Below are 25,171 nucleotides of genomic sequence, written 5' to 3'. Positions count from 1 at the left end.
TGCCTGGCCAAAAAAAAAGTCGCCAACAAAAAAAAGGTCACTCACTCTAATACTTTGTTGGACCGCCTTTAGCTTTGATTATGGCACGCATTCACTGTGGCATTGTTTCGATAAGCTTCTGCAACGTCAAAACATTTATTTCCATCCAGTGTTGGATTAATTTTTCACCAAGATCTTGCATTGATGATGGTAGAGTCTGACCGCTGCGCGAAGCCCTCTCTAGCACATCTCAAAGATTCTCAATGGGGTTGAGGTCTGGACTCTGTGGTGACGTTCTTCCATTGCTCCACAGTCCAATCTTTATGCTCCCCAGAAAATTCAAGCCTTTTTTTCTGGTTAGCCTCACTGATTAGTGGTTTTCTTACGGCTACACAGCTGTTCAGTCCCAATCCCTTGAGTTCCCTTCACATTCTGCGTGTGGAAATGCTTACTTTCAGTATTAAACAGCCCTGAGTTCTACTGTTGTTTTTCTTCGATTTGATCTCACCACACGTTTAAGTAATCGCCGATCACGATCATTTAGGATTTTTTTCCGGCCACATTTCTTCCTTGAAGATGATGGGTCCCCACTATCCTTCCAGTTTTTATTAATGCGTTGGACAGTTCTTAACCCAATTTCAGTAGTTTCTGCATCTCTTTAGATGTTTTCTCTGCTTGATGCATGCCAAAGATTTGACCCTTCTCAAACAGACTAACATCTTTTCCACGACCACGGGATGTGTCTTTCGACATGGTTGTTTAGGAAATGAGAAGCAAGTCATGGCACCAGTTGGGGTTAAATAACTTGTTGCCAGTGCAGTAATTATCCAATAGGAGGCTCATACCTATTTGCTTAGTTGAATCCAGGTGGCGACTTTTTTTTTGGCCAGGCAGTATATATTTATGTCAAGCTAATGTTTTTTACCACTAAGTAAAATCCACATTGAGTCTTAATTTTCTCAAAAAGATTAGATAAATCAGACCCCTTGCATAAGTTTATTTGATATTATGTACTTCCACAACTGGACAGTGGATCAGTGGCTAAAGCTGTTGCCTTGAAGCAAGAAGGTTCTGAGTTTGTTTCCTGACCCGGGGTCTGTCTGCATGCGTTGGTTCTCTCTGGGTACTCCAATTTCCTCCCAGTCCAAAAACATGACTGTTGGGTTAATCGGCTTCTCTAAACTCTCCTTAGGAATATGTGTGAATGGTTGTTTGTCTGTGTTGCCCTGCCATAGACTGGCGACCTGTCCAGGGTGTACCCATCCTCTCGCCAGTAGAAAGCTGGAGATAGGCAGCAGCACCTCTTGTAAACCCAGCAGGCTTAAGTGTGACTAAAAATGGATGGATAAATGAATTTATTTCCACATTTATGTAAACTGTACATGTTTAACACCTTATCACCAGAACAAATTCTGTATACTTAAGAAAACCTAAAACTTAGGAAGAAAGCTGAAATAGCTAATTCTAAAACAATATGCATTTCATATTAAAAGCCACAGAGTTTAACCATTTTTTTTGTTTGTTTTGGGTGAAATAAGAAATAGCCTTAATAATTGAATGATCAGTAGATGGGTGCGTTACTATAGCATAAAACATTTCACTTTGTGCCAGTCAATCTAAGCTTTTCTTGCAAGTATCTATGAAAAATGATATTGCTGTAGGACTTGTTGTGCCCTTTGGCCTGCACCATGTAAGCCATTTATTTTCAAAGAGATCACCTTCTGTTTTCCTCTGCTGTCACACTGGGAGGAAATTATTTAGCAGAGACAGTCAACAGTGTTCAGGAAAGGACATATTCCCTGGAAACCTGAACAGCTTGTGTTTTTTTTTGTTTTTGTTTTTTTTTGAAGACTGGAGCGTAAAACCCATTTGCCAATAAAAGAGTTATTTTTAAATTCTGAGGCTGTTGACTAATTATTGTAGAGACTTTGTCTGTAAGAAAAATATGTTCTCCCTCCCCAAATGATTCAGTGTTGAACATGTAAGCAGAATAGTTCAGAGTAAAAAAAAAATGTTTTAGACATTTACATGACCTTTCTCTCCAGGAATTGCATTGTATGTATGTTTTTGAGGTCAGTGGCCATGGATCATTTCCATTCCAGATATGTTTAAACAAAGCAATGCCAGTCCCCCCAGGTGTTCCAGATAAATGATGCATAAAATAACAAAATTATGCAGGCCGACCTATGACAATGAAAAATGAAAGGCACTAACCATCCATCCGAGGAGAGTGTTTTGTTTTTTATTCCAAATTTGCATGTTTCTATTGTGTTTTGGAAATATTGTCATCTCAAAATTTGGACAAATATAAGATCAAAACTTGAGGTGAAGGCTAGTTTTGGCTTCTATTTTTAAACATTAGAGCTATTTTAAACATTAATCCACCTTAGAGAGCATTTAGACAAGCTGTCTCACTGTGTGGTGTCGAGGCTGCAGTGCCTCAGACTGAAAGAAGGGGAGAAGAGAGGTGAGAACAGCAGGGAGGATCATCTGGGCTCCACTCCTCTTCATAAAAGACATTTCATCCCAGCGCTGTGTGTCCTGAGCCCATAACATCATCAGTGACCCCTCATACTCCCACCATGGACTGCTATCCCTGCTTCTCTCTGGGAAGAGGCTTCACAGCATCTGATGTAGGACCATCAGATTCTGCAACAGCTTCTTCCTCACTGTAATCAGACTGCTAAACTGTGGGGGAAAAAAAACTCTAAATCATCTCACAGACTCTGCATCACACTGATAATACCAAACCAAAATTCTACATATTTGCACCATGTAGTATATTTGTCTTGAAATGCTCTGAACTTCCATATCAATGCATTTTTGCACCATGTTTTTTTTTTCTTTCACACTTTACATTTGATCACTGCTGCACTTTATGAAATGGAAATGTTCATTTCACTGCTAAGCTGCTGCTCAATTACTGTCTGAAAGCTGTACAAAATGAAATTTCCTTTTTGTATACACTCTGTATATAGAAAATGACAATAAAAGTTGTTTAAAAGTCTTATACACCATTTACACTAGCCTCTGAAAACTAAACCATGCCGAGTCTGGACCGACCCCGGATCAGTTAACCGCGCCCAGCTTGGCTCCTTACGACCATTTACACATCACTCTAGCACGGTTCCTCACCTCCTATCACTGATCTATGGTACTACTGCTCTCTAAAGGTAAACAAGCAAACCAACATGGCGTTGCCCAAAACATTCAGGAGTTATGTTTTGTTATCATTGTGATATTTCATTGTTTGCAGAGGGTCAGGCAAAGAAGGCAGCCTTTGGTGAATTTTCATGACAGAGTCGGCTTTTGAGAAGTGGACATGACAAACAAAAGTCTAATAGGGTCTTACAGACACAGGAAACAACGGCAGACGTTGAGTTTCATCACACTGCTAGGCAGAAACATCACTATGTGTGGCAAGTTATCTGAGAACTGAGCCAGAACTGAACTGTGCCAAGGCCTAGTGGTTTAGGGCATAGGGCTTTGAATCCTGAGATTGTGAGTTTGATCCCCCACTCCCATAGACTGCCACTCTGGGTCCCTGACCAAGGCCCTTAACCCAAAACTGCTCCCCGGGCGCCGCATAATGGAAGCTCACTGCTCACCAAGAGAAGTAATTTCCCTCTAGGATTATTAGAGTATATAAAATAAAAATAAATAAAAAAAACTAATGAACTAGTGACTAGTTTAGCACGGTTCAGTTGTGTCTGGAGCGGTCTGGTTCAGTTGTGCCTGCCATTTACACGCAACAGTTATCTCGGTTACCATGCTCAGACCGATCTCGGCCTGGTTTCAAAAGGGTAATGTAAATGGGGCTTAAGTCTACACCAATGATTCTGCGTCAATCTGGAAAGGACAAATCACTAATTGCAAGCTTAAACCCCCAACTTGAGGAACGACCAACACTTAGCCAGCAACTGGAAAAGCTTCTACTTTTGTTTCGACAGACAGTCCTGCAATCAACCCCCATGACACCTCCCTCACCACAGCTGGGGCTCAGGCACCTCTCCCATTACCTATCTTAAAAACCCTCCCCTCCACTCATCTCAATGACAACTCTTTTCAAGTTTCAATGAGAGAGATGTTAATAAACCCTTCAGAACACAGAACAACTCACTGGCGACATGTCATGTGCCAACCTGCTACACATCCTCTACTATTATCCCTGTTGCCAAAAAGCCAAGTTCCACAGGACTTTATGACTTTAGACCCGTCGTCTAAAGTCATTAACCACAAATTCTGTGGTTATGAAGTCCTTTAAGTGATCTTGTGTTTTCACACCTAAAAGAGATCACTAACCCCCTGCTGGACCCCTTACAGTTTGACTAGAAAGCGAACAGGTCTGCAGACATTGCTGTCAACTTGGCCCCCCACTACATCCTCCAGCACCTGTATTGCACAGGTACGTACGCCAGGATCCTGTTTGTGGATTTCAGCTCTGCCTTCAATACAATCCTCCCAGCTCTGCTTCAGGAGAAGCTCTCCCAGCTGAGTGTTCCTGACTCCCCCAGCAGGTGGATTAGAGACTACTTGTCTGACAGGAAGCAGCACGTCAAGCTGGGAAAACATGTCTCACAGCTCATCAACACTGGAACCCCCCAGGGCTGTGTGTCTTTCTCCTCTGCCCTTTTCCCTTTACACCAACAGCTGCACCTCCAGCCATCAGTCTGTCAAGCTTCTGAAGTTCGCAGACAATACCANATGAAATTTCCTTTTTGTATACACTCTGTATATAGAAAATGACAATAAAAGTTGTTTAAAAGTCTTATACACCATTTACACTAGCCTCTGAAAACCAAACCGTGCCGAGTCTGGACCGACCCCGGATCAGTTAACCGCGCCCAGCTTGGTTCCTTACGACCATTTACACATCACTCTAGCGTAGTTCCTCACCTTCTATCACTGATCTACGGTACTACTGCTCTCTAAAGGTAAACAAGCAAACCAACATGGCGGTGCCCAAAACATTCAGGAAGTTATGTTTTGTTATCATTGCGATATTTCATTGTTTGCGAAGGGTCAGGTAAAAAAGGCAGCCTTTGGTGAATTTTTATGACAGAGTCTGCTTTTAAAAAGTGGATAAGACAAACAAAAGTCTAATCAGGTCTTACAGATGCAGGAAACAACGGCAGACGTTGAGTTTCATCACACTGCTAAGCAGAATCATCACTGAAAATCGTGTGGCAAGATAGGGAAGCTTGTATTTTTATGAATGTCTGAAATTTCATGATTACGGAGGCTGAATGTAAGGAAATGACGCGGACTGCTCATGCGCTCTTTGTTATCTGAGAACTGAGCCAGAAATGAACTGTGCCAAGACCTACTAATGAACTAATGACAGCACGGTTCAGTTGTGTCTGGAGCGGTCACAGGACTTTTTTCATTAGGTCCACAGGACTTAATGACTTTAGACCCTTCGGCCTGACCTCTGTGGTTATGAAGTCCTTTAAGTAACCTTGCGTTTTCACACCTGAAAGAGATCACTGACCCCCTCCTGGACCCCCTACAGTTTGACTAGAGAGCCAACAGGTCTGCAGACATTGCTGTCAACTTGGCCCCTCACTGCATCCTCCAGCACCTGGATTCCGCAGGTACATATGCCAGGATCCTGTTTGTGGATTTCAGCTCTGTCTTCAATACAATCCTCCCAGCTCTGCTTTAGGAGAAGCTCTCCCAGCTGAGTGTTCCGGACTCCCCCAGCAGGTGGATTAGAGACTACTTGTCTGACAGGAAACAGCACGTAAAGTTGGGAAAACATATCTCTGACTCACAGCTCATCAGCACTGGAACCCCCCAGGGCTGTGTTCTTTCTCCTCTGCTCTTTTCCCTGTCTGTCAAGCTTCTGAAGTTCGCAGACAATACCAACCTCATCGTACTTGTCTCTAATGGTGAAAAGTCCGCCTAAAGGTGTGAGGTTGACCATCTGGCAAGCTGGTGCAGGGAGAACAACCCGGAGCTCAATGCTCTGAAAAACAGTGGAGATGGTTGTGGACTTCAGGAGGAACTCAGCCCCACCCATCCCCATCACCCTCTGTGACTCCACTATTGACACAGTGGAGTCTTTCTGCTTACTGGGAACAATCATCTCACAGGACCTAAAGTGAGAGATGAACATCAACTCACTCAGCAAGAAAGTTCAGCAGAGGATGTACCTCTGCAGCAGCTGAAAAAATTCAACCTGCCAAGGACAATTTTGGTGCACTTCTACTCCATCAGGGAGTCCTCACCTCCTCCATCACAATCTGGTACGCTGGTGCCACCGCCAAGGACAAGGGCAGACTGCAGCTTCTCATCATGTCTTCAAAAAAGACGATTGGCTGCAATCTTCCATCTCTCCAGGATCTATACATCTCCAGGACTCTGAGGCGTGCAGGGAAGATTGCAGCTGATCCCTCCCACCCCAGCCACAAACCATTTCAGTCACATCCCTCTCGCAGGAGGCTGCGGCTCATCAGGACCAAAACCTCACGCCACAAGCAGTCTCTTTCTATCCTCTACCAGCCTGGAGATGCTACGTTACACCAACGTAGCCTCTCCAGATCTCCTGCTATACATTAAAGCACAGTCTACCTTTATATACAGTATATGGCTATATTGTATATTGTATGTTTTATATTGTATATAGCTATAGATTGTAGATTCTGTAAATATAATTTGTCTGCACCATCAACACCAAGTCAAATGCCTTGTAAGTGCAAACCTACTTGGCAATAAACTTTATTCTGATTCACTAAGATGCTAATCTGCTTATGTTTTTTGTAAAATGGAGTAAGACAACCACAAGTAAATGCTTTGCTATGCAATAAAAATTTATTACAAAAGTATGTTTTTAAACCAAATTTAACTGAATATTGGCACCAGATACTAATAATTATTAGGTTAACTTTCTGCTTAACATAAATCAACTCAGCACATCGTGTATCATTCATACAAACAAAAGGAAACTCATTTAGCACCGTTCAACTTCAAGAATCACAAACCCATGAATAATTACATAACAATAACACCATGACAATAAGTAGATGTAAAAAAAAGCATAGATAGAAACATCAATTTCATAAAACACAATTTAACTGAGATACAGCATGTTTTGCAACAACAATAAGCCATAAAAAATGATACCATGGGGAAATAAATTCAACATGCCAGTAAATGTTTTCTCACATCATATTTATTCATTTTCATCTTACTTCAACGTCCTTGGAATCTAGACTGACATGGTGGGAAATGACTTAAGAAATGTTTGGCAGTCAAAAGATGCATTTGTTACAATTTGACCCTGTTGGGATCAGTTGCTGAAACAGAAATCTTCCACATTATTGAGTTTGATCGTTTGTAGCTCCTGGCTGTCCAGAAGCCTGTAGCTGAAGGACACACGACTGACAAACCTCCCGCTGGACACCATCCTCACCACTGTGTTTTCGCAGGCTATTTTCATGTGGGCTACACAGGAAGAGAGGAAGAAAAAGTACATATCAGGTCTTGATGAGGTCAATCACATGCCTACAATGAGGGGGAAGGAAGAATTTTCTTACTGGGTCCAGTGAAGGTGATGCAGAGGTCTGTGATGGGAAGCAGCTTTGATGTGTCAATACCACTTCCTCCCAACAACTGCACGTAATCCTCAGACTCTGCACAACCAGGTAAGGATCTCTATGGAGAGAAGCACATATATTTGAACATTTTAGAACAAGTTAATTTCTTTTTTTAAACAACCTTATCATTCCCAGAAGGGAATCATTTTGGTATCAGAACCAAGAACAATCCTTTTATCCCTTTCAAACAGACTTATGCATTATACTTGTTATTTCCAAATTCTCATATCTCTAAGAAAATCTATTTCAAACACACACAGCATTTCGTTTGAGTTTGTCTAATTGTAGTAATACATTTCCATGAAATATGACTATAAATTGTCACAATGCAACTATAATTTTGATCATATGTGGGTTTTAAAAAATATAGGTATTACAGCGCATTTTTGTTTTATTTGGTTTTAATGAGATTTGGAACATTTGGGTTTCAGCGAATAAGAGTTTATGACCCTTTATTAAAGTAAAGCCCCCTCACCATCACCCTGATGTCTACCTCCTTCACAGATTCTCTATTAGATTAAAGTAAAGAGCCCCAAATCATTATTATTATTCCCAGGAATAAAGTCAGGGATAAAATACTTGGGCTTAAGTCCATATAAATGCACATCCAGAGCATAGGAATAGAGAAAGTGACAGAGTGATCCGTCTGGAACACAGATGTAGTGCTGCTCCACCTGCTGCCAGCTGACTGGAAGAAGGCCACCACATGTAACACTTACTTAGAAAAAAAAAAGGACATTTGGCTCTAATTCTGCTGCTATGTGGCAGATAAGGGGCATTATTTTTATTTACCAGAAATAACATGTTTAATTCCTTATTGAATACAAATATATCAATCTGACATAGATAATAAAGGCTAAATAGAAGGCATCCCTAACTGACATTTGACCTTTTATATATGAAAATGTTTGGAGGGGAAAATGGTTTTCCATGCAGTGGAGAAAACAAACATTTGATATACAGTTGATTTTGCAGTTTTTCAAGTCACAAAGAATGTAGAAGCCTTATATTTGTATCATAGGTATCTTTTAATCCTTCTTTTCAAAAATATTTGCTTGCCTATCAATCACCTAGTAAGGTTTCCAGCTTTCACATTCTTTTTAGTTATTTTCTAAGAAATCTTATTGCTCTCTACGCATTACTTGAATTAACTGCACCTATTTTAAACCATCTGTATGAAAATACACTTGTCCACTCCAGGGAGAATGGCAGCAGCATCTTGTTGTACCTAATGGGGATCCACAGGATAATACAAATACACTCAGCTAGACAATCTCCAGCCTCTCCACAAACAACAAAATGATGGGATTGGCTGCAGGAAAGTAGGAAAGCAGCTTATTCAGGGTTTATACAGGAATGAGCAACTCTAATTTAAGGCTTTTTAATGCTCTTTTAATGCTCTTAAAAATAATTTTAATGCAACAAGTACCCATGACTCTCTTATATACACGGCAAATTCCTTCTTCATCTTTACTGTCCGCAGGCTGGAATTCCAAGATTTCCAGCCACTTTTGCTGAAATTATCATTTTCCCCATTCTAAAGCTTTTTCTCCACCTTGAGCTTCTTTTCCGAACATACAGCTTGACCATCAGCCGGAAGCAGTTCCCGTGCAAATATATTGTGATATATTTGCATTTTTGCAAATATATATATATCACTGAATAAATTGTTTTTATAAACCATTTTAAATGGCAAAATAATTACATGTAATGAATTTTAATGCCAATTCAGGCCTTAATTTAAAAATAATTATTTAATGACTTTTAATGATTTTTAATGACCTGCGGAAACCTTGTTGTAGAAAAGACAGCTGTTGGTGCAAATATAAGAAAATAGAAGAAGTTTAACACGATGGCCAGTCTCCCTCCATGCAAGATCTCAACTGGGCCTCAATGATCATGAGGAAGGTGATGGATAAGTCCAGAGCTTGGAGTACAATCTCCAATAAGACCACTGCTCACATCCTAGACTGCCATTGATTAGAATCCTATATTGCATGCAAAGACCCTGTGCTCAAGCAAGTGCATATCCAGGCTGGTCTGAAGTTTTCCAAAGACCACCTGGATAATATAGTTTTTGGATTAAATTAAACTCGCCATATATGAGTAAAAGTCCAACAAACAGCATCCCAACTGTAAAGCATGGAGGTGGAACCATGATTCTTTGGGGGTTCCAGTCTGCAAAGGAGACAGGACGACTGCAATGCAGAGAGGACGATAGGGCCATTTACTGGAGGATTTTTGCTAACAACCTCCTTGCAGGGAAAAAAAAAAAAAAAAGAAATCCCACTTACCAGAAAGGCATACACATTGTCAGCCCCCGCCCCATGTGGCTTTCAAATGTAATCCAAATAGATGCAAAAAAAATACACCCTAAGCTGGAGGTCTTCAACATTTAGCTATAAATGAACATGTTTCATAAAATATTAACAATAAATTACTTTTTTATATATTATACTGTTCAAAAGAACTCCCTTGAAAATAAATTAAAATATTGCTGTCTTTTTGAATAATTGTATTTTAAAGGGATTGTTCAAGATTGTTATAACTGAGGCTCTGTTAAAAGATTATAAGGGTTTAGTAAACTAAATTACAGGTTAATTCATGTGTTTTCTTCAAACTAAACCTTTGTATAATAAGACATTTTTTTTGATTTGGTGGAAACTTACAGAGAATAGGTGATTATTCACATGGAAAGTCGAGGTTGAAGGCAGTTCACCACCAGTGAGCTTCCTCTGGGAAACACAAAATACAACATGTAAAGTCAGTCATACCAAATCAACTGCCTTAAAACAACATAATGAAAACACTAAAATTGTTCGCTCCTAAAAATCACTTAACTTTAAAGTCTGGCAGCTACTCAAATCTTACATATGTTCTTTCAACAAAGGAAGACTATTGGCGATGCAATGCCTCCAAACACCATTTTGCATCTTTAGTTTCTAAGTAAATAACCAGACAATGCAGATGTCAAATCATGTGTTTAAAGTAAATCAAAAAGGTTTACATAAACCTCAAAACATTTTCTGGAATAAACATCTCTTAAAAGCATAAACATATGACTTTATACTAAAAACAGAAACTAAGACATTAATGTAATTAAAGCAGAGTTATAAGCTGTTAATCAGTAGAACAAGGTTAGCATGACTGAATAAACGCTACCAGAACAAGCTGCTACCCAAACGGTAAGAGAGGCGTGGCTTAACCACTGCCTTTTTAAAGGACATATGGGGTTTGATCATCAGAGCTGTGTGCTGAGCCCTCTTTACCCTGGTCTCAAAGGGCTTTACCTGCCTACGCTCTAACAGCATGATATGCTGAATGATTTTGCCATAAATCTAAATTTTGGTATTTTTTAACCAATGCTGTGATTTTATGTAGATGTTTGACTCTACGGTCTCACTGTCTCGCAGGTCTTTACTGCTTTATGGAAAAGCACTCCTTTCTACTTGCATGCATGGATGTGCATCCTAGCTGCAACTCTCTCCTCTCCTCTGTGTGGCAGCAAACCCACTTTAAGTGTATTAAAGCCACCTAATGGGCTGGAGTGAAAAAGTCAGTGTCTTACTTACTTTTGTTGAACAGAACAGTCGAGTTTTGTTAAATTGCAATTAAATTGAAAATGCAATTAAAGGTACTGTGGAGGATTTTCTCAAATGTTTTAAAAGACCCGCCCTCTCCACTTAAAAAAAAAATGCGGGAGAGCATCCACGGGCACATTTCTCCTTGTGCGTGCTCTGTTTAAGGGTTGCAGTTCTCATAGCTCATATAAGCTTATTGTGCCCGAATGTCCGCCCTAACCCTTAAATCCCTCAATCACTATATAGAGCTGGGACTATATAGTGGATTTTATAGCGAACTCAATTAACTGACAGTTCAGACTGATGATCTTTACTTTTCACTCCCCGTTGGTCATGTAACACCTCCACTGAGCGGTGCATGTGCCATTTTTGTTTTTAGTTGCCACTGTCGGCTAGTGACAGCCTATGGTTACAGCGAGCCGCTGTGACAGCAAATCCCATAATGCTTTGCGAGGAGAGCTCTCCGTGCAAAGCATTACGGGATATCTGCCTCTTTGATCATTTCTTTTCTTCTCATACACTTCGTGGACACTTTTTCTCTTATGACCACCGGCCATTTTCAAAGAACTGCGGTGAGAAAGGTGAGCTTCAATGATTCTCTGCGCAGAAAAAGATAGCTAACTGGACGAGCACGTAGGACGACCTCATGTAAACTTATCACCAGAATGATTGACAATTAGGAGGACCACTTATTTAGATGATCCACTCGGAAATAAAAGCTTGTCCTCTATACCTTTAACTGCCCAGCCATAACCAAAACGCTTGTTTTTTTTTTTTCTTTCTTAAAACTCAGGAAAAATCTTCTCAGAAAGTAGACCGGCTTATTAACCTTTATAGAAGTACTATTATGTACGTTCTCCCTTAGTGCTGCACTGTTTGGTATGGGACCTTTATGGAGAGAGTTGGAGCATTATACAGGCAACAACAGACAAAAAATGTAACTGTGGTTACACTGCGTCCATCAACACTGTATGCTGATTGGCTGCAGCGTAAAGGAAGGACTATCTTTATAAAATTCACTGTTTGCCCAACTGCTATATAAGGGAAATGATGTACTTGAAGAAAAGCCACAAGCTATTTCTTTCTTTTTTTCCCCATAGAGCCTAAACACATGGAGTTATAGTAGTGAACTACATCAGTACAAGGTTAACTGTACCATAATGCTATTATGCTGGTTATTTTCCTTAACCAGTGTAATGTTACGTTATTATAATGACAACAAGGTATTCTCCTTTTTTCATTGTCTGGTTAAGTTAATTACCCTTTCTTTTCGCCAAATGTTAAGGTACTTAACCTGAACTCAAATGCGCTGATTTTAATCATCCCAAAATCTGGACTTGACCTTCAAACTCTCAGAGTACGATTCAGGAGTTCTAATCCAACATTTCTGCATGATTTATGAATTTTCACCTTGGGGAAATTGTTGTGGTGTCCCAAGCTGAACTCTGAGATGTCGATGGCCACTGGATATATGATGGAGAAGCTGCAGTTTCTGTGCTGCTGGGGGATCACCATTGTGTAACTGCCCTCTGGTGACTGTGAAATAACATTACAGGCTGCAAGGGGAAAAGGAAATGCCAATGACACAAAACTGATTGACAGGTTTCAGAATTGAGGCAAAGGAATGTGCACAAAAGAAATGCATTGAGTCGAAAGGTGGGCATATTTTATTTCTTCTTTGCTGCATCTTTTGTAAATCTTTGAATTTAACAGTGAGTTTCTCTGACTGAAACACTTTACTACTCACGAAAGGGGTTGATGTGCTTCCTGACAGTCAGGGTGAAGCTGCTGCCAGCGCTGTGAATACGGAAGAAGACCATCGCCACGTTCTGGGAGGAGTGCACGCTTTTCCTCACTGATCCCGAGCTGCAGTAATCCACATAGCGCTCGTGTAGAGGCAGTGGATGATCCTGGGAGCTGGGGAACTTTTCACCCTTCATCACCCATCCATCAAACATCTGCATAAAACAATTTAACACACACACAAAGAGGGAGAAAACTAAAAGCAATCCTGAGTAAAGCTTCACTACGAATGGGTATGATCTAGACACTAGCTGTGGAAAATCTGTAACATTATTGATTTTTATTTCAAATATAATTCTAAAATAAGACATTTATTGTTTCTTAAACATCTGTATGAATTACTTATTGGTCATAGAATAAGGCATTAATATAAACTCTAACTATGAAGAAGTATTAAAGCAAACTTTGTAACTGCAAAGACTATTTTGACTTTTCACTCTGGGAATAGAAAAATTTGATCATCTGTTTAATTTGTCAAACCGTCTCTGGTAACCAGCCTGTAGTGCGCTGCTATGAAGACATGCTGCCTGTCTGTGGTAGTTCTAATAAAGGGTTGCATTACTTCAGCTTTTGCAGAATAGCTTTGGAGTATATGTGTTTTTAAGAGCGGATATATTTGCAAACAGCATGATGCTTGTCAATTCAATTCAGTTTATTTATATAGCGCCAATTCAATTCAGTTGTCATCTAGGGCACTTTACAATTCAACAGCTTGCAAGCAATTGATAAGCTTTTTAACATTAAGGGTTTTTTTATTTTCAGTCAGTGTGCAGCAGATTGTAGAGGTTGAACAGCCTGTTTCCAATTTTAAATGATAAATTATAATATTAATAATAATATGATGCAGCTTGGTTCTTGCTTTAGATGTTTGTCATAAAGTAACCAGAATAAACCGGTTTTACCCAATGCTCATGCTTAAGGAGCTTTTCCAAAAGTGTTACTAATCTTAGCAAATTATCCATTTCCAGTGCTTAGTAGCAGAAAACCAAGAAAAACAAACATTTTCAACAAGCTTTCCATTATGCAATTATTATTTCTTTCCACAAAATAACAAAAGCGACTAGAAAGATGCACTAGTGGTGTTTAATGTACTAAATTTAAATGCAACAAGGTGTCAACAGTGTGTTTTGCGTGTGATAAATCTTCCTTCTTACTGTGATGAAGTCTCCTCCGCTGCAGTCGATGTCCACGCTGTCATACTCCACAGTGATGAGCTCAGTGGGCTCTGCCATGAAGAAAGCTGCACAGCTGAGCTGAGGGCTCTCTGCTGTGAAGGTGAACTGGCCCTCCATCGCCACCATGTCCAGGCAACCTGATGGTCCATCACATAGGATGCTCATTAGAATCAAACACAAGCAATACAGGAGCTCATTCACACTGATGTTAGATATAAAAAAATTACTTTAGAGATTTTTATTTGTTTCTATTTAATCTTTAAAGTTAGTAAATATTTTAAATGTTTTGTAAAATAGGAGGAAATGGCTGCAACTTGTGTAATTCTATGCGTTATTTTTTTTTCTTCTTTCTAAATAATTTCACATGCTTATTTATTAATTGAGCAAAACTTACGCAAAGGTCGGCGATACATTAACAGATCAGGTATTTCCCTCCTGAGATCCGCGCTAAGAAGCGAATAGAGTTCATCTTTTGAGATGTCGTTGTTCTGTAGGATGAAAAATAAATATTTTATTCCACTTATTCCTTTTTTATAATAATTATTATAGAATAATGAAGTTTTTTTGTTTTTTTTTAGAGTCGCTACTCTCACCTCAATGTACCTGCAGTCTCCCTTGAGGACGGACAGACACAGGAGCAGAAAGAAGAGCTGCTCCCGGAAAGTGCGCTCCATAACGCGCAGTGAGGTTCACCTGGGCAGAGTCAGAGAGGTCTGGTCTGCTCTGCGGTCACCGCGGCTTTTTTATACCGTCCAATCCGCCACGGAGCCAGTCACAGGGGCCCGCAGTCACCCACCGCCTCCTCCCTTGACCAATTGCGTGGTTGTGACGAGGGCGAGATCAAGGCGAGCATGAGGAGAGATAAGACGCAGAGGAAAAGATGCCCAGCTGATGCCAACTTGGAGTCAACGAGCAGATAGATCACGACTTATCATCCCAACCTGTCCTTGCTTCTTGCTGATTTTAGCACTCAATGTGCTTGAATCTTTTTTTTTAATCTAAAGTCTTGCAAATCCAGAGATTTTATGATTAAGTTTATTTTGTTTTGCAGACTTTAGTGATGCTTTTGTGACTCTACCCAAACAATATGTTACTAATTCTTCATACCTCTGTGCCATTTCCTCATTTCTTTTTTTTTTTCATGTTAAAACAAAATCATAATAATATTTCATTGATAAGTCTGAATTTGAATCAAGTTGGAGCAATGACGAAGGAAAAGACTGCAAAGCTTTGAAAGGATAGGCTACCTATTATACTTCTTGTTAACATTTAATGTAGGTCAGCAGGTTGTAAATACAGGGTCATTACATTTTCTAAAAAAAAAATTATTCTCATATAAACAGTTACTGATTTTTAGGTATAGAGGATGTTCTTTTACTTCCAGATGGATCATCAAAATAAGTGGTCCTCCTAATTGTCAATCATTCTGGTGACATGTTTACATAAGGCTGTCCATTAGCTATCTTTTTTTTGCAGATGCTCCCTTTCAGGCGTATATCTTAGGCTCGTAAGTTTAAAAGTTTCTACAAAGTGTATGAGATGAAGAGAAAGGCCACAGAAGAGCCAGATATATCCCAGAATGCTTTACGCAGAGAGCTCTTCTCGAAAAGCTGTTGCCATAGGCTGCAGCTACGCGACCGCGGCGGCAATAACAAAGATGGCGCAGTAGACCAATGGGGAAGTGACCATCTGTCCTTACGGTAAGTTGACTGAGTCTACTTTAAAGTCCCTGCTCTAAAAAGTGATTGAGGGATTTAGGGTTTAGGGCGACCTTCGGACACATATGAGAAAAGCAACTTTTAAACAGAGCGTGCATGAGGAGAAATGGACTTGTGTATGCTCTCGCATGGGGAGCAATTCTTTTAAAAAATTTGAGAAAAGCCGAAATGAGAAGAAAGTACACAAAATAATTACACAGACACATACATTAGAGCAAAATATACATGCACATTTTTTTTTTTTACATATTGTTCTTCTTTTTCCCTCCCCTCCTCTAAATGATTGCTTTCTCATCCACTGTAGTGTTTGCAAATAAAATGTTACATTTATTTTACATTCAGCTCTGGTCCTGTCAGCCTAATTACTTATTCACCCCACCTGTGTAGCTCCGCCCCTTCTCATCAGTGCTCATGCTTACCGCCTGTTCCCCTGCCTATTTAACCAGACCTCAAACTAGTTACTGTTGCCAGATTATCCACAGCAATAGATGTCAAATGTTCTTTCTCTTCCCGACTACCTGACCTTGCTTTTCCTCATGGATTCCATGCCGCCGTCTTCCCCTCGCCAGACCACCCTGAGCTCTCTGATATCTGGACACTGAGGTGGTTTTTACCCTCTGACTACTGATTCTCCCCTTCCCCTTGGATACCTCCTCCTTATTCAAACCTCTCGGCCCTGACCCTGTTTCTGTCATATGACCAACGACCTTTATTTTTCCCCTGTGGACTCCAACATGGAGAATCTGTGTCTAAGTGAGTTCCTGGTTGTCCCTGTTTCCTTTTCTGTTCTTGTGAGCAGCACACTCTTCATCAAAGCAGCTGCAAGACAGAACAGATGTTTCCACTTTTGATTTTGAATACAGTTGTTAAATGTTACACAGCCTGCCTTTGTGTCTTTTTTAAATGTCGGGCCCTTACAATTGAATATACTGTGTTTCTATTTTTGGGAGGCAATCTTTTACTGTAACAGAGCTCACTTTTTCTTTACTCAAAGTCTTTTTCATTTTTGTCTGGGTACAATATGTGCATTTTTATTATATTCATCAATGGGACAATTCAATACAACTTCTTGCAGGAATTGTGCCTCTTTTAGGCAAAAAGATTTCGGAGAAACAAACATAAGACGCTATAGCACTAGCATCCCTATAGTATTTTCAATAAATATTAGCATCATGTTGTATTTTTTAATAAAAATAATAACTTTATTGATCTCACACTGGAGAAATTTACCTCTGCATTTAACCCATCCCCTTGGGGAGCAGTGGGCTGCCACTGTGCGGCACCCAGGGAGCAGTGTGGGGTTAAGGTTTTTGCTCAGGAACCAGAAGTGGAGGCTGTGGGGATGGAACCAGGTACTTGCAACCTTCTCAGAGCACAAGCACACTGCTCTAACTACTAGGCAAACACTCCCACTTTTATCCTTGTACCTGTAGTTTTGTGTTAAGTGCCAACATATTCTCATTATCAGTTCGTATGAAATCGTACGAAAAGTTATGCACAGTATTTCGTACGTTTTGGACCTTTTTCCTCGAAAAAACAGATCAGTGCGCATGCGCAGGCAGACAGACGAAAAAAGCAGATCCGCGGACGGACGTAAAACTGTGAAAAACAGTGCAATAATGTCTCTAACTACGTTGCTGTTTTGTATCTTAGGGTTAGGGTCAGGGTTAGGGTTAATTCTATGTTAAATTCTATCTTATTCAATGGTGCGTAAGATGCGCATGCGCAAGAATATCTTGTCTCGAGGCAAGACGTAAAAATACGACGCAATACCACAAAAAAAACGTCCAACACGTACGAAATTACAGTGCATAACTTTTCATATGATTTTGTATGAACTGATAATGAGAATACACTGAAAGTGCAGTAAAAGAATTACTAATTTAAACTTTTTCAACCTATGTATTATGTTCATTTCATTTTAGAATACTACACCACATTGCTTTGATATAAATATTCAGAGGTTTGCAATGCAAGAGAATGTTTGTAAAAATGTCCAGTAGTATAAATGCTCTTGCGGCACTGTACGTCCAAAAAAGGCCTCTTGTTAACTCCCCACAGCCCGTAACACTGTAACCTGAATTATTTCACACAGTGAGAAAACTCAAGGCAAATCTGACAAGATCTGTGATAAACATTACATAATTTTCAATTCAAATTCTCCTTCTAAATGTTTATGCTCTATTACATTTAGTATAAAACAAAAAAAAAAAATTTTCTAGTAAAAACATGATTTTAGGCCAACATTTCAACAGCAGGCTCTTTTTTAAATAACATTTCAGCCCCTATGAGGGACAGTCAGCTCATTTTGTTAAGCCTTTAAAAAACAACAATTTTAAAAGGCACATTTGATGATACTGTATTTGTGTCTATTGGAAAGTTGCTGCTTGCATTCTGCTGCTTTATGAAAAGTCAAGGACACAGAATGTGTCTTCTGACTCAGTAAATCCCTGATTGGCCTGCAGGTGCCTCAGGCTCTTCAATAGGTCAGTCCATTCAAATGCAGAAATTGGCCCTCAGTGTAATCCTTACAAAAAAAAAGCATGTTTGTTTCTGTATGATAAGCTGTGGGACCTGAGATGTAATTAATGCTGGCATATCTGAATGTGAAAAAATCCATTTATTAAAACCTAGAGGGTAAACAGAGTCCTGGAATAGATTTTTTTTTTTTTTACTACGCTGGTCTTCCTCAGCTAAGAGTATGATGAGATAAATACACTTATTTTTTGTAATACTTGGGAAAAACTGAAGAGAAGAAAATATACAGCTTAGTAGATTGTATTTTGTTAGTTCTTTTCCATTTTATAACAGTATTTTTTGTTACGTGGAATATGTCCATAAAACTGAGTGTTCCAAAAAAGTAAAAACACAATCCGCTGGACTTTGTTTCCAAGTTTGAAGACGCTTCGCCTCCCATTCAGGAAGCTTTTTCAATTCAAAATGTCAGAAATAACATTGAGTTCGAGGTGTTATACAGTAGCCCATCTAAGTCTTGTTTCTGTTCAGAAAACCTGCAAATTTAAACCGACGAAGGGGTTCACTCCTTTGGGTCGTTTGGCTTCTTTTGTTAGCCTGCAATGTCCCATCAGAGCATTCCTCACTGCATGCAGTGAGGAGTAATCTGATCTTTATATTGAAGAAACCAAACCACCTCTCCAAAGACGCATCGCCCAAAACAGAAGAGCGACCTCCTCAGGACAAGACTCTGGACATTCTTTTGAGGACCAGATTCACAGTTACTACTGTCAGGGCTAAAAACAGAGGTAACAGCAAGGACGCCTAATGGAGGAAGCTTTGAAGGAGGAAAACACAGGTTAGTGATCACGTTAATCTGATTGAGGATGATTATGAACGTGTGAGTCACTAACCTGGTTTACTAGTTCACTCCGTGTCCAGAGAACGAGGTAGAATCGAGATGGTCGGCTACCAACAAGATGCGCCGGGCGCTGCCCATAGAATCCCAGATGCCACAGCGCCAGAGGACGGAGAACAGGCAGGAAACCAGATCAAAGCAGAGGAAGGAGGGCAGCATAATCTAGAAGGTGAAACCAAAGCCGGTGTCAAGGATGTACTTAGGATTCAGAACCAGGAGATCAGAAGTCTGAAGAGGCTCTAAAGGGAAATCCAGGTCAGTGACAGGAAGCAGCTCCAAGTTCAGCAAACGGGCAGAATCCAGCAGGAGTCCAAAGACAGGTCAGGCAAACAGATTTAGATGGGAACAGGCAGGCTCAGTGGTTGAGAGCCGGAAGAGGATCAGGTAATCAGAAACCCTAAGGTAACGCTGGAGCACTCTCACCACTGGCTCGAGAATAAGCTGGCTCTGATGACTGGTTACAGGGATGGTTAAATAGAAGCAGGAGCAGGTGGATCCGATAAACCGTAACGAGAAACTGGGCGGAGTTAGTCAGGTGAATAAGATGAGTAAACCAGCCAGTCATCAGCACCAAACTCATTACTACTACTTCCTACTTCCAGAGGTTGACAATACAGCATGTGGGATTAATTGTGCTTTCCTGATCTAAAAAAAATAAAATGGCAAAAATAATCATATCTGTTTTCACACACCATTTCAACCTCAGCAACAATTTAGCCCACCCTTTCTGTATGCAATATCTTGCACTGTTCTGGGAGTTTTTTTTTTTTCATGAGGTTTGGGAACCCTTGGGAATTTTATTTTTTTACTATTGTTCCCAGAAGTCCATCTATGAGGTCCGACACTGATGGGCTTTGCTCTTACCCAAATGTACAAAATGTCTGCCAGTCAATATGCAGCCAATTACATTAAAACTCTTACACTGCTTCCACAGCGTAAACACAAACTGCCGTGATCCAAAATGTGATCTAATTATATTTTTGCCTGAGCAGCATCAACAGGAAACTGAACCAAGTCAACAGCCATATTTTTCACACAATTCACTGAAGACAGACAATATTTTCATGATGGCCTTGCTATAATAATAAATATATGGATATAGTAACTAAATCTAAGTTAATCATTTATGATCATGCACCAGATACACATTACCCGCAAGAAGAATGGAAAACAAATAAGCTTCTCTGTAGTGTACTTAACTATTTTAGAACAAAACACCTGAAAATATCTGAATGCAGGCAACAAAAGACAAGGCAGCTGTAACTGTTGTTTATGTCCCTTTTCCAATTGTTTTGGTCTCAGACCCAAATTGATTGGCTTTTATTACTAGATCCAAGCATGCTTCTCTGAGGTGCTCTGTGCTTCACAGAAGAGCAAATCAGAGTGCCTGCTATGTAATTTAGGACTGAAGTGAATGGCGAAGCGGAGACGTAAGCAATGTTTTTTAACTCAACTCTAACTGATCTCTTATTTCAGATAGAGGACTCGTCCAAACCGGTTAAATGCTTCTAGACCAAACTTGTTTATCCATGTTCTACGGAACAAAGCGGCTTTGCTTAAGTCAGGAAAATCAGTGCTACTTCAGGAAACTGGACTGTCAGGCATATTTTAAAACCTAGAGCCATGATTCATAGCTCCAAAGGACACATCTCCACACCTCTAGGGTTCAGTGTCAGAGGGCTTTAAAACACTGCAGTCAATACTTTTTAATGGAGTTTGTGATGTAAGGCTTCAGTGCAGCTGCTTGATCATGGGAACCCATTCCTTGAAGCTCCCCACATACTGTTTGTGAATTAATCCAAAAGCCGCATAAAGTTCAGAGGTCTGTAGCTACTGACTCTGCAGAAGTTAACGGCTTCTGCACCTCATCATCCAGCGGACTCACTCTGAGGCGTCATAAATTCACTGAGCTCCTGAGGGCAGCCATTTCTTTCACAAATGTTTGAAGAAGCAATCAGTATGAGATCCGATTGCTGGATTCCATACACATGTGGACATGGTTCTAAATGAAATGCTAATGATAAGAACAGGGGATAACACCTTAGGCCGATTCGTGTATGTTTTTATGAATGAGAACATATCTTCAAACTTTGTGAAAACAGCAGATGGATTTATCTCCCTCTCCTCTTGGGGGACTTGGGAAATTTAAACCATCTTACTGAGTCTGAGTGGGCCAGTGTCCTACTTTGCCTCATCCTCAGCTCTTTCTCTTTCATCTTTGCCCTTTGTCCGCTTCATACTCTTCATATCTCCCCACTATCTGTTTCTGATAAAGAAAAGCATGACATCATCACAGAGGAGATGCTGAAATCAGAGTTAGGTTTAATCTTACCTTAAACTTCATAGAATAATGCATAGTTTTTCCTACATCTGGGCGCAAATAGAGCTCTTACAGAAAATGCTAAACTTGTTTTCTTGAGGAAATTAAGAGTTGTAAATTCTTTTTTTTTTTTTTTTTGATAAATGAACTGTCAAAGTGACAGCATGGCAGAATCTTTTTGGACTGGAGTGGCTGAGTAGCAGAAGCCCTTAGAGCTGCTGAAGACACTTTATTAGCCTCCTAATTAAGTGTCATCACCAGATTCTCCCTCTTGAATCATTTCCTGTTATTGCATCACAAGTGTTATCCAGCACAGCAATTGCCCACTTGCAGAGCCTTACATCAATACCTCTTCAGCTTTTTTTGCGTTTCGTCTCTAAACAACAAAAAGTTTCAGATATTTTCTTGGGACAATTTTCAGACCTCCTTTTTTTTAAAAGAAATTTTCAGAGTTCTCTATTCTTTTACTTTTTCATCCATCCATTTTCTGTCATGCTTATGCCAATCAGGGTCACGATGGGTGCTGATGCTTATCTCCAGCTGTCTACAGGTGAGAGGGGGGCTACACCCTGGACAGGTTGCCAGTCCAGGGCAACACAGAGACAAATAACCATTCACACACAGAGAAGCCAGTTAACCTAACAGTCATGTTTTTGGACTGTGGGAGGAAGATGGAGTACCCAGAGAGAACCCACACGTGCTCAGGGAGAACATGACATGCAGAAAGAGCCAGGCTGGGAATCAAACCCGAATCTTCTTGCTGCTGGGTCCAGATTACTTTTCTGTTACACAAAACAGAAAAAGGCTTTTGAAAACCAGTGTTTGTTTGTTTTGTTTTTTTATCGAAGTCAATGGAAGATATGAACTTATTTTAAGCACATACAGCCGTATAAATAGCACTGGGACACCCAGTAAACAGCTTGTGTATTTTCCTATCATATTTAGAACTGCACATAAAGTAGATATTGCCAGAGGTGGGTAGTAACTAGTTACATTTAGTAACATTTTTTGATCAAAACAGATTTTTAGTAGTAGGTTTATTGCACTGACTTTACTTGAGTAATATGTATGGAGTGAATTTTGTTCATTTTTGTTTTTTTTATTTTTTTGCAAAAAAATCATTTTAAAATGGAAATTTGGGAAAAATGCATTACAGAAATTACACTTAATCAAAAAAATGTTTTGAGATAACACTAATTTTATATTTTCCATTTTAATCTTTCTTTCTTTTTTATAATAATTTTTACAGATTATATATGTATTTGTATTTTTTCTTTGGTCTTTTTTAAATTTCATGAATTGTGTTCTTTTCAAATTGTGTTTTACAAATCCAATTCTCTTCACTTGAAACACAATGTTGCTGCTAATCTTCATGTAGACCAAGAGAAATCCATCTTCCTGTCCCGAGTATAGCCCGGCCCCAGGAGTAAAAATGCAGTTTAAAAACAATGCAATTTGTAAAAAAAAAAATAAATAAATAAAAAATGCTATTTTGTTAAACTAAATTTGAAGATGTAAAATCTGTAAAATCTAAAGTTTAAAAATAAAAAAACTGTAAAAATTGAGAAAATAAATTAAAAGACTAAAGTCCTGGGGCGTGCTTTGGTGGCGCAGTGGTTAGCGTGACATGACTTCAAATCTTGCCTTTGGTCCTCTCCCTAATGTCTCTCCCCCCTGTCAGCCTACTGTCCGTAAAAACGAGCAACTAGGGCTCTAAAAACTAAAAAAGAAAAAAAAAGAAGCTAAAGTCCTCTCAAAACCCTTTTTTTATTTTTTATTTCTGGATAGCATTTCTTTTTTTGTAATTTTTTTTATGGAAAAAAATCCAATCCATTGAGTAATATTTTATATTTATATAAAAAACATCTCAACTCGTACGTCAGTAAAATGGTTGCCAACTCAATCTATTGTAATGTCACTAAATATCAAATACGCTTGTTTTAAAATAAGATTGCTTCAGACAAAGACGCACAGATAAGGTTTATGTCAAAATGTCATGTTTTGTACATAAGCTGACTTGAACCTATTCTGACATTTGGAGGTCAAGTTAATATGTAGCAAGGAATTAATATTGTCACTAGAAGTATTGTGTTTAATTTGTTCTTTTTTTTTTTGTTAAAAACACAATTGGCCTGAAACAGTGATCCTCTTGCTTGGAATCGTTATTTTCAGTTACATTATTTGCTTGTTTTAATTAGTTTATTATATTTACAAAACTGTCTTTATTACATGGTTTTAGATATTAGATGTGATGAATTATTCAGGATTTTATCAGCTTTTTAACCAAATACTTTTCTTTTCCTGTTCCTAAATTCTTCAAAGGCTACTTTACACTCTTAACTGAGTAAAAATTGATGAAGTAATCTTACTCTTACTTGACTATATTATTTGGGCGCTCTACCCACCTTTGATCATTAGGATTACTGATATATTTTTTGTTTTGCTTTTTTTAGAAGTGAAACTAAATTTTAAAAAAAATGCAATTAGTCTGTCGTGTTCTGAGAAACTTCACTTTAACCCAAAGAAAATAAAAAATCAGAACTCGATGAAATTGTCTTTTTTACATCTTTCATCCTCTGTTCCATCCTGGACATCAATGGATCAACAAGAAGCCATCGATAAGGAGAGCCCGGCCATAGTGTGATACTTTGATTATTAAAACATGAAAGCATTTTTCTTCTTCCAAATAATTGAAGCTTTTCTCTGAGGTGTAATTTCAGCTGAGCATTCAGGCCTGTTTATCAGTTTCAGGGGGCTTAGTTACAGTGATTGGCTCAGGTACTGTGAAACAGCATGAACAGTGCTATCTGTTCCATATGTTGCGAATGGGAGGGAATCATTTTGTCAAACAGAGAAAAAAAATGAAAATTCAATGTATCTTTTAGTTACTGTCATGACAGTAAGAAGACACAGCTCATGAAATGTCTCCTTAGGCTTTCAGGCTGACATTGTCTTATAAGAGGCAAGAATGCTTGTAAAGCAGAATGCTGAATTAAAAAGTAATTTTCTTGGTGAAGAACTCGGCGTTCAAGAAGAACTTTGAAGCTCTAATCACAGATCTTCTTTGAAGCTCTCCCTTAAAAAGCAGGAGAAAGGTTATTGGTCATTTCTATCAATTCTGCAGCATCTGAATAGATTAATTCAGGCATAAATATTTTCAGCACTAACTTCCTTTCTATATGGAGCAACCAGACCAGACTTGACATGCAAAGGTTGGTGTTGAAACAAATGGTTTTGTTTTTTTAGCAGTCTATTACATAACATGCCATGTTTAATAATGTCTAGAAAATGAATAATTAAGCTTTTCCACCCCAACTGTTTATCATCTAAACATCCTTCATTGTTCATCTTACTGATCCTCCTTCAAAGCCACTAGAGTAGAATCCACTTTAACCTGCAAAGCAAAATAAAAGTCATTATGAGCTACAAATAGCCTTGATTAAAAGAAAACTTTCTATTTTTGCTAAATATCTTCAATCAGAAATCTGTTACCATTTTAAAGAACAAACAGCTTATTTTTTCTTTTAGTTTTTACGTTTTAACACCAAGTGTATGGCATTTTATTTTCTGATACCTCTACATCATTTCCGTGTTACTTTTGTTCTTGTTTTTACAGTCAGTCAC

At 39.1% G+C, this 25,171-nt stretch overlaps 1 protein-coding gene across 1 annotated transcript; it reads right to left on the bottom strand.

Annotated features, from left to right (window-relative positions):
- Positions 1–6,803: 6,803 nt before the first annotated feature.
- crhbp (corticotropin releasing hormone binding protein) lies at positions 6,804–14,892 on the bottom strand. The gene is made up of 8 exons (XM_015389046.1): positions 14,730–14,892; positions 14,531–14,624; positions 14,116–14,273; positions 12,906–13,116; positions 12,569–12,714; positions 10,247–10,312; positions 7,518–7,635; positions 6,804–7,425 (listed from the first exon to the last, which is right to left on the bottom strand). The coding sequence occupies exons 1-8, from the start codon at positions 14,808–14,810 to the stop codon at positions 7,271–7,273; spliced, it is 1,029 nt and encodes a 342-aa protein (XP_015244532.1). The 5' UTR covers positions 14,811–14,892; the 3' UTR covers positions 6,804–7,270.
- Between the last annotated feature and the right edge of the window lie 10,279 nt (positions 14,893–25,171).

This window comes from Cyprinodon variegatus, unplaced genomic scaffold (assembly GCF_000732505.1).
Source record: "Cyprinodon variegatus isolate N-32 unplaced genomic scaffold, C_variegatus-1.0 Scaffold446, whole genome shotgun sequence".
NCBI classification, from domain to species: domain Eukaryota; kingdom Metazoa; phylum Chordata; class Actinopteri; order Cyprinodontiformes; family Cyprinodontidae; genus Cyprinodon; species Cyprinodon variegatus.
Note: the sequence above shows the minus strand (reverse complement) of the source record. Positions and strands in the feature narration are given on the sequence as shown.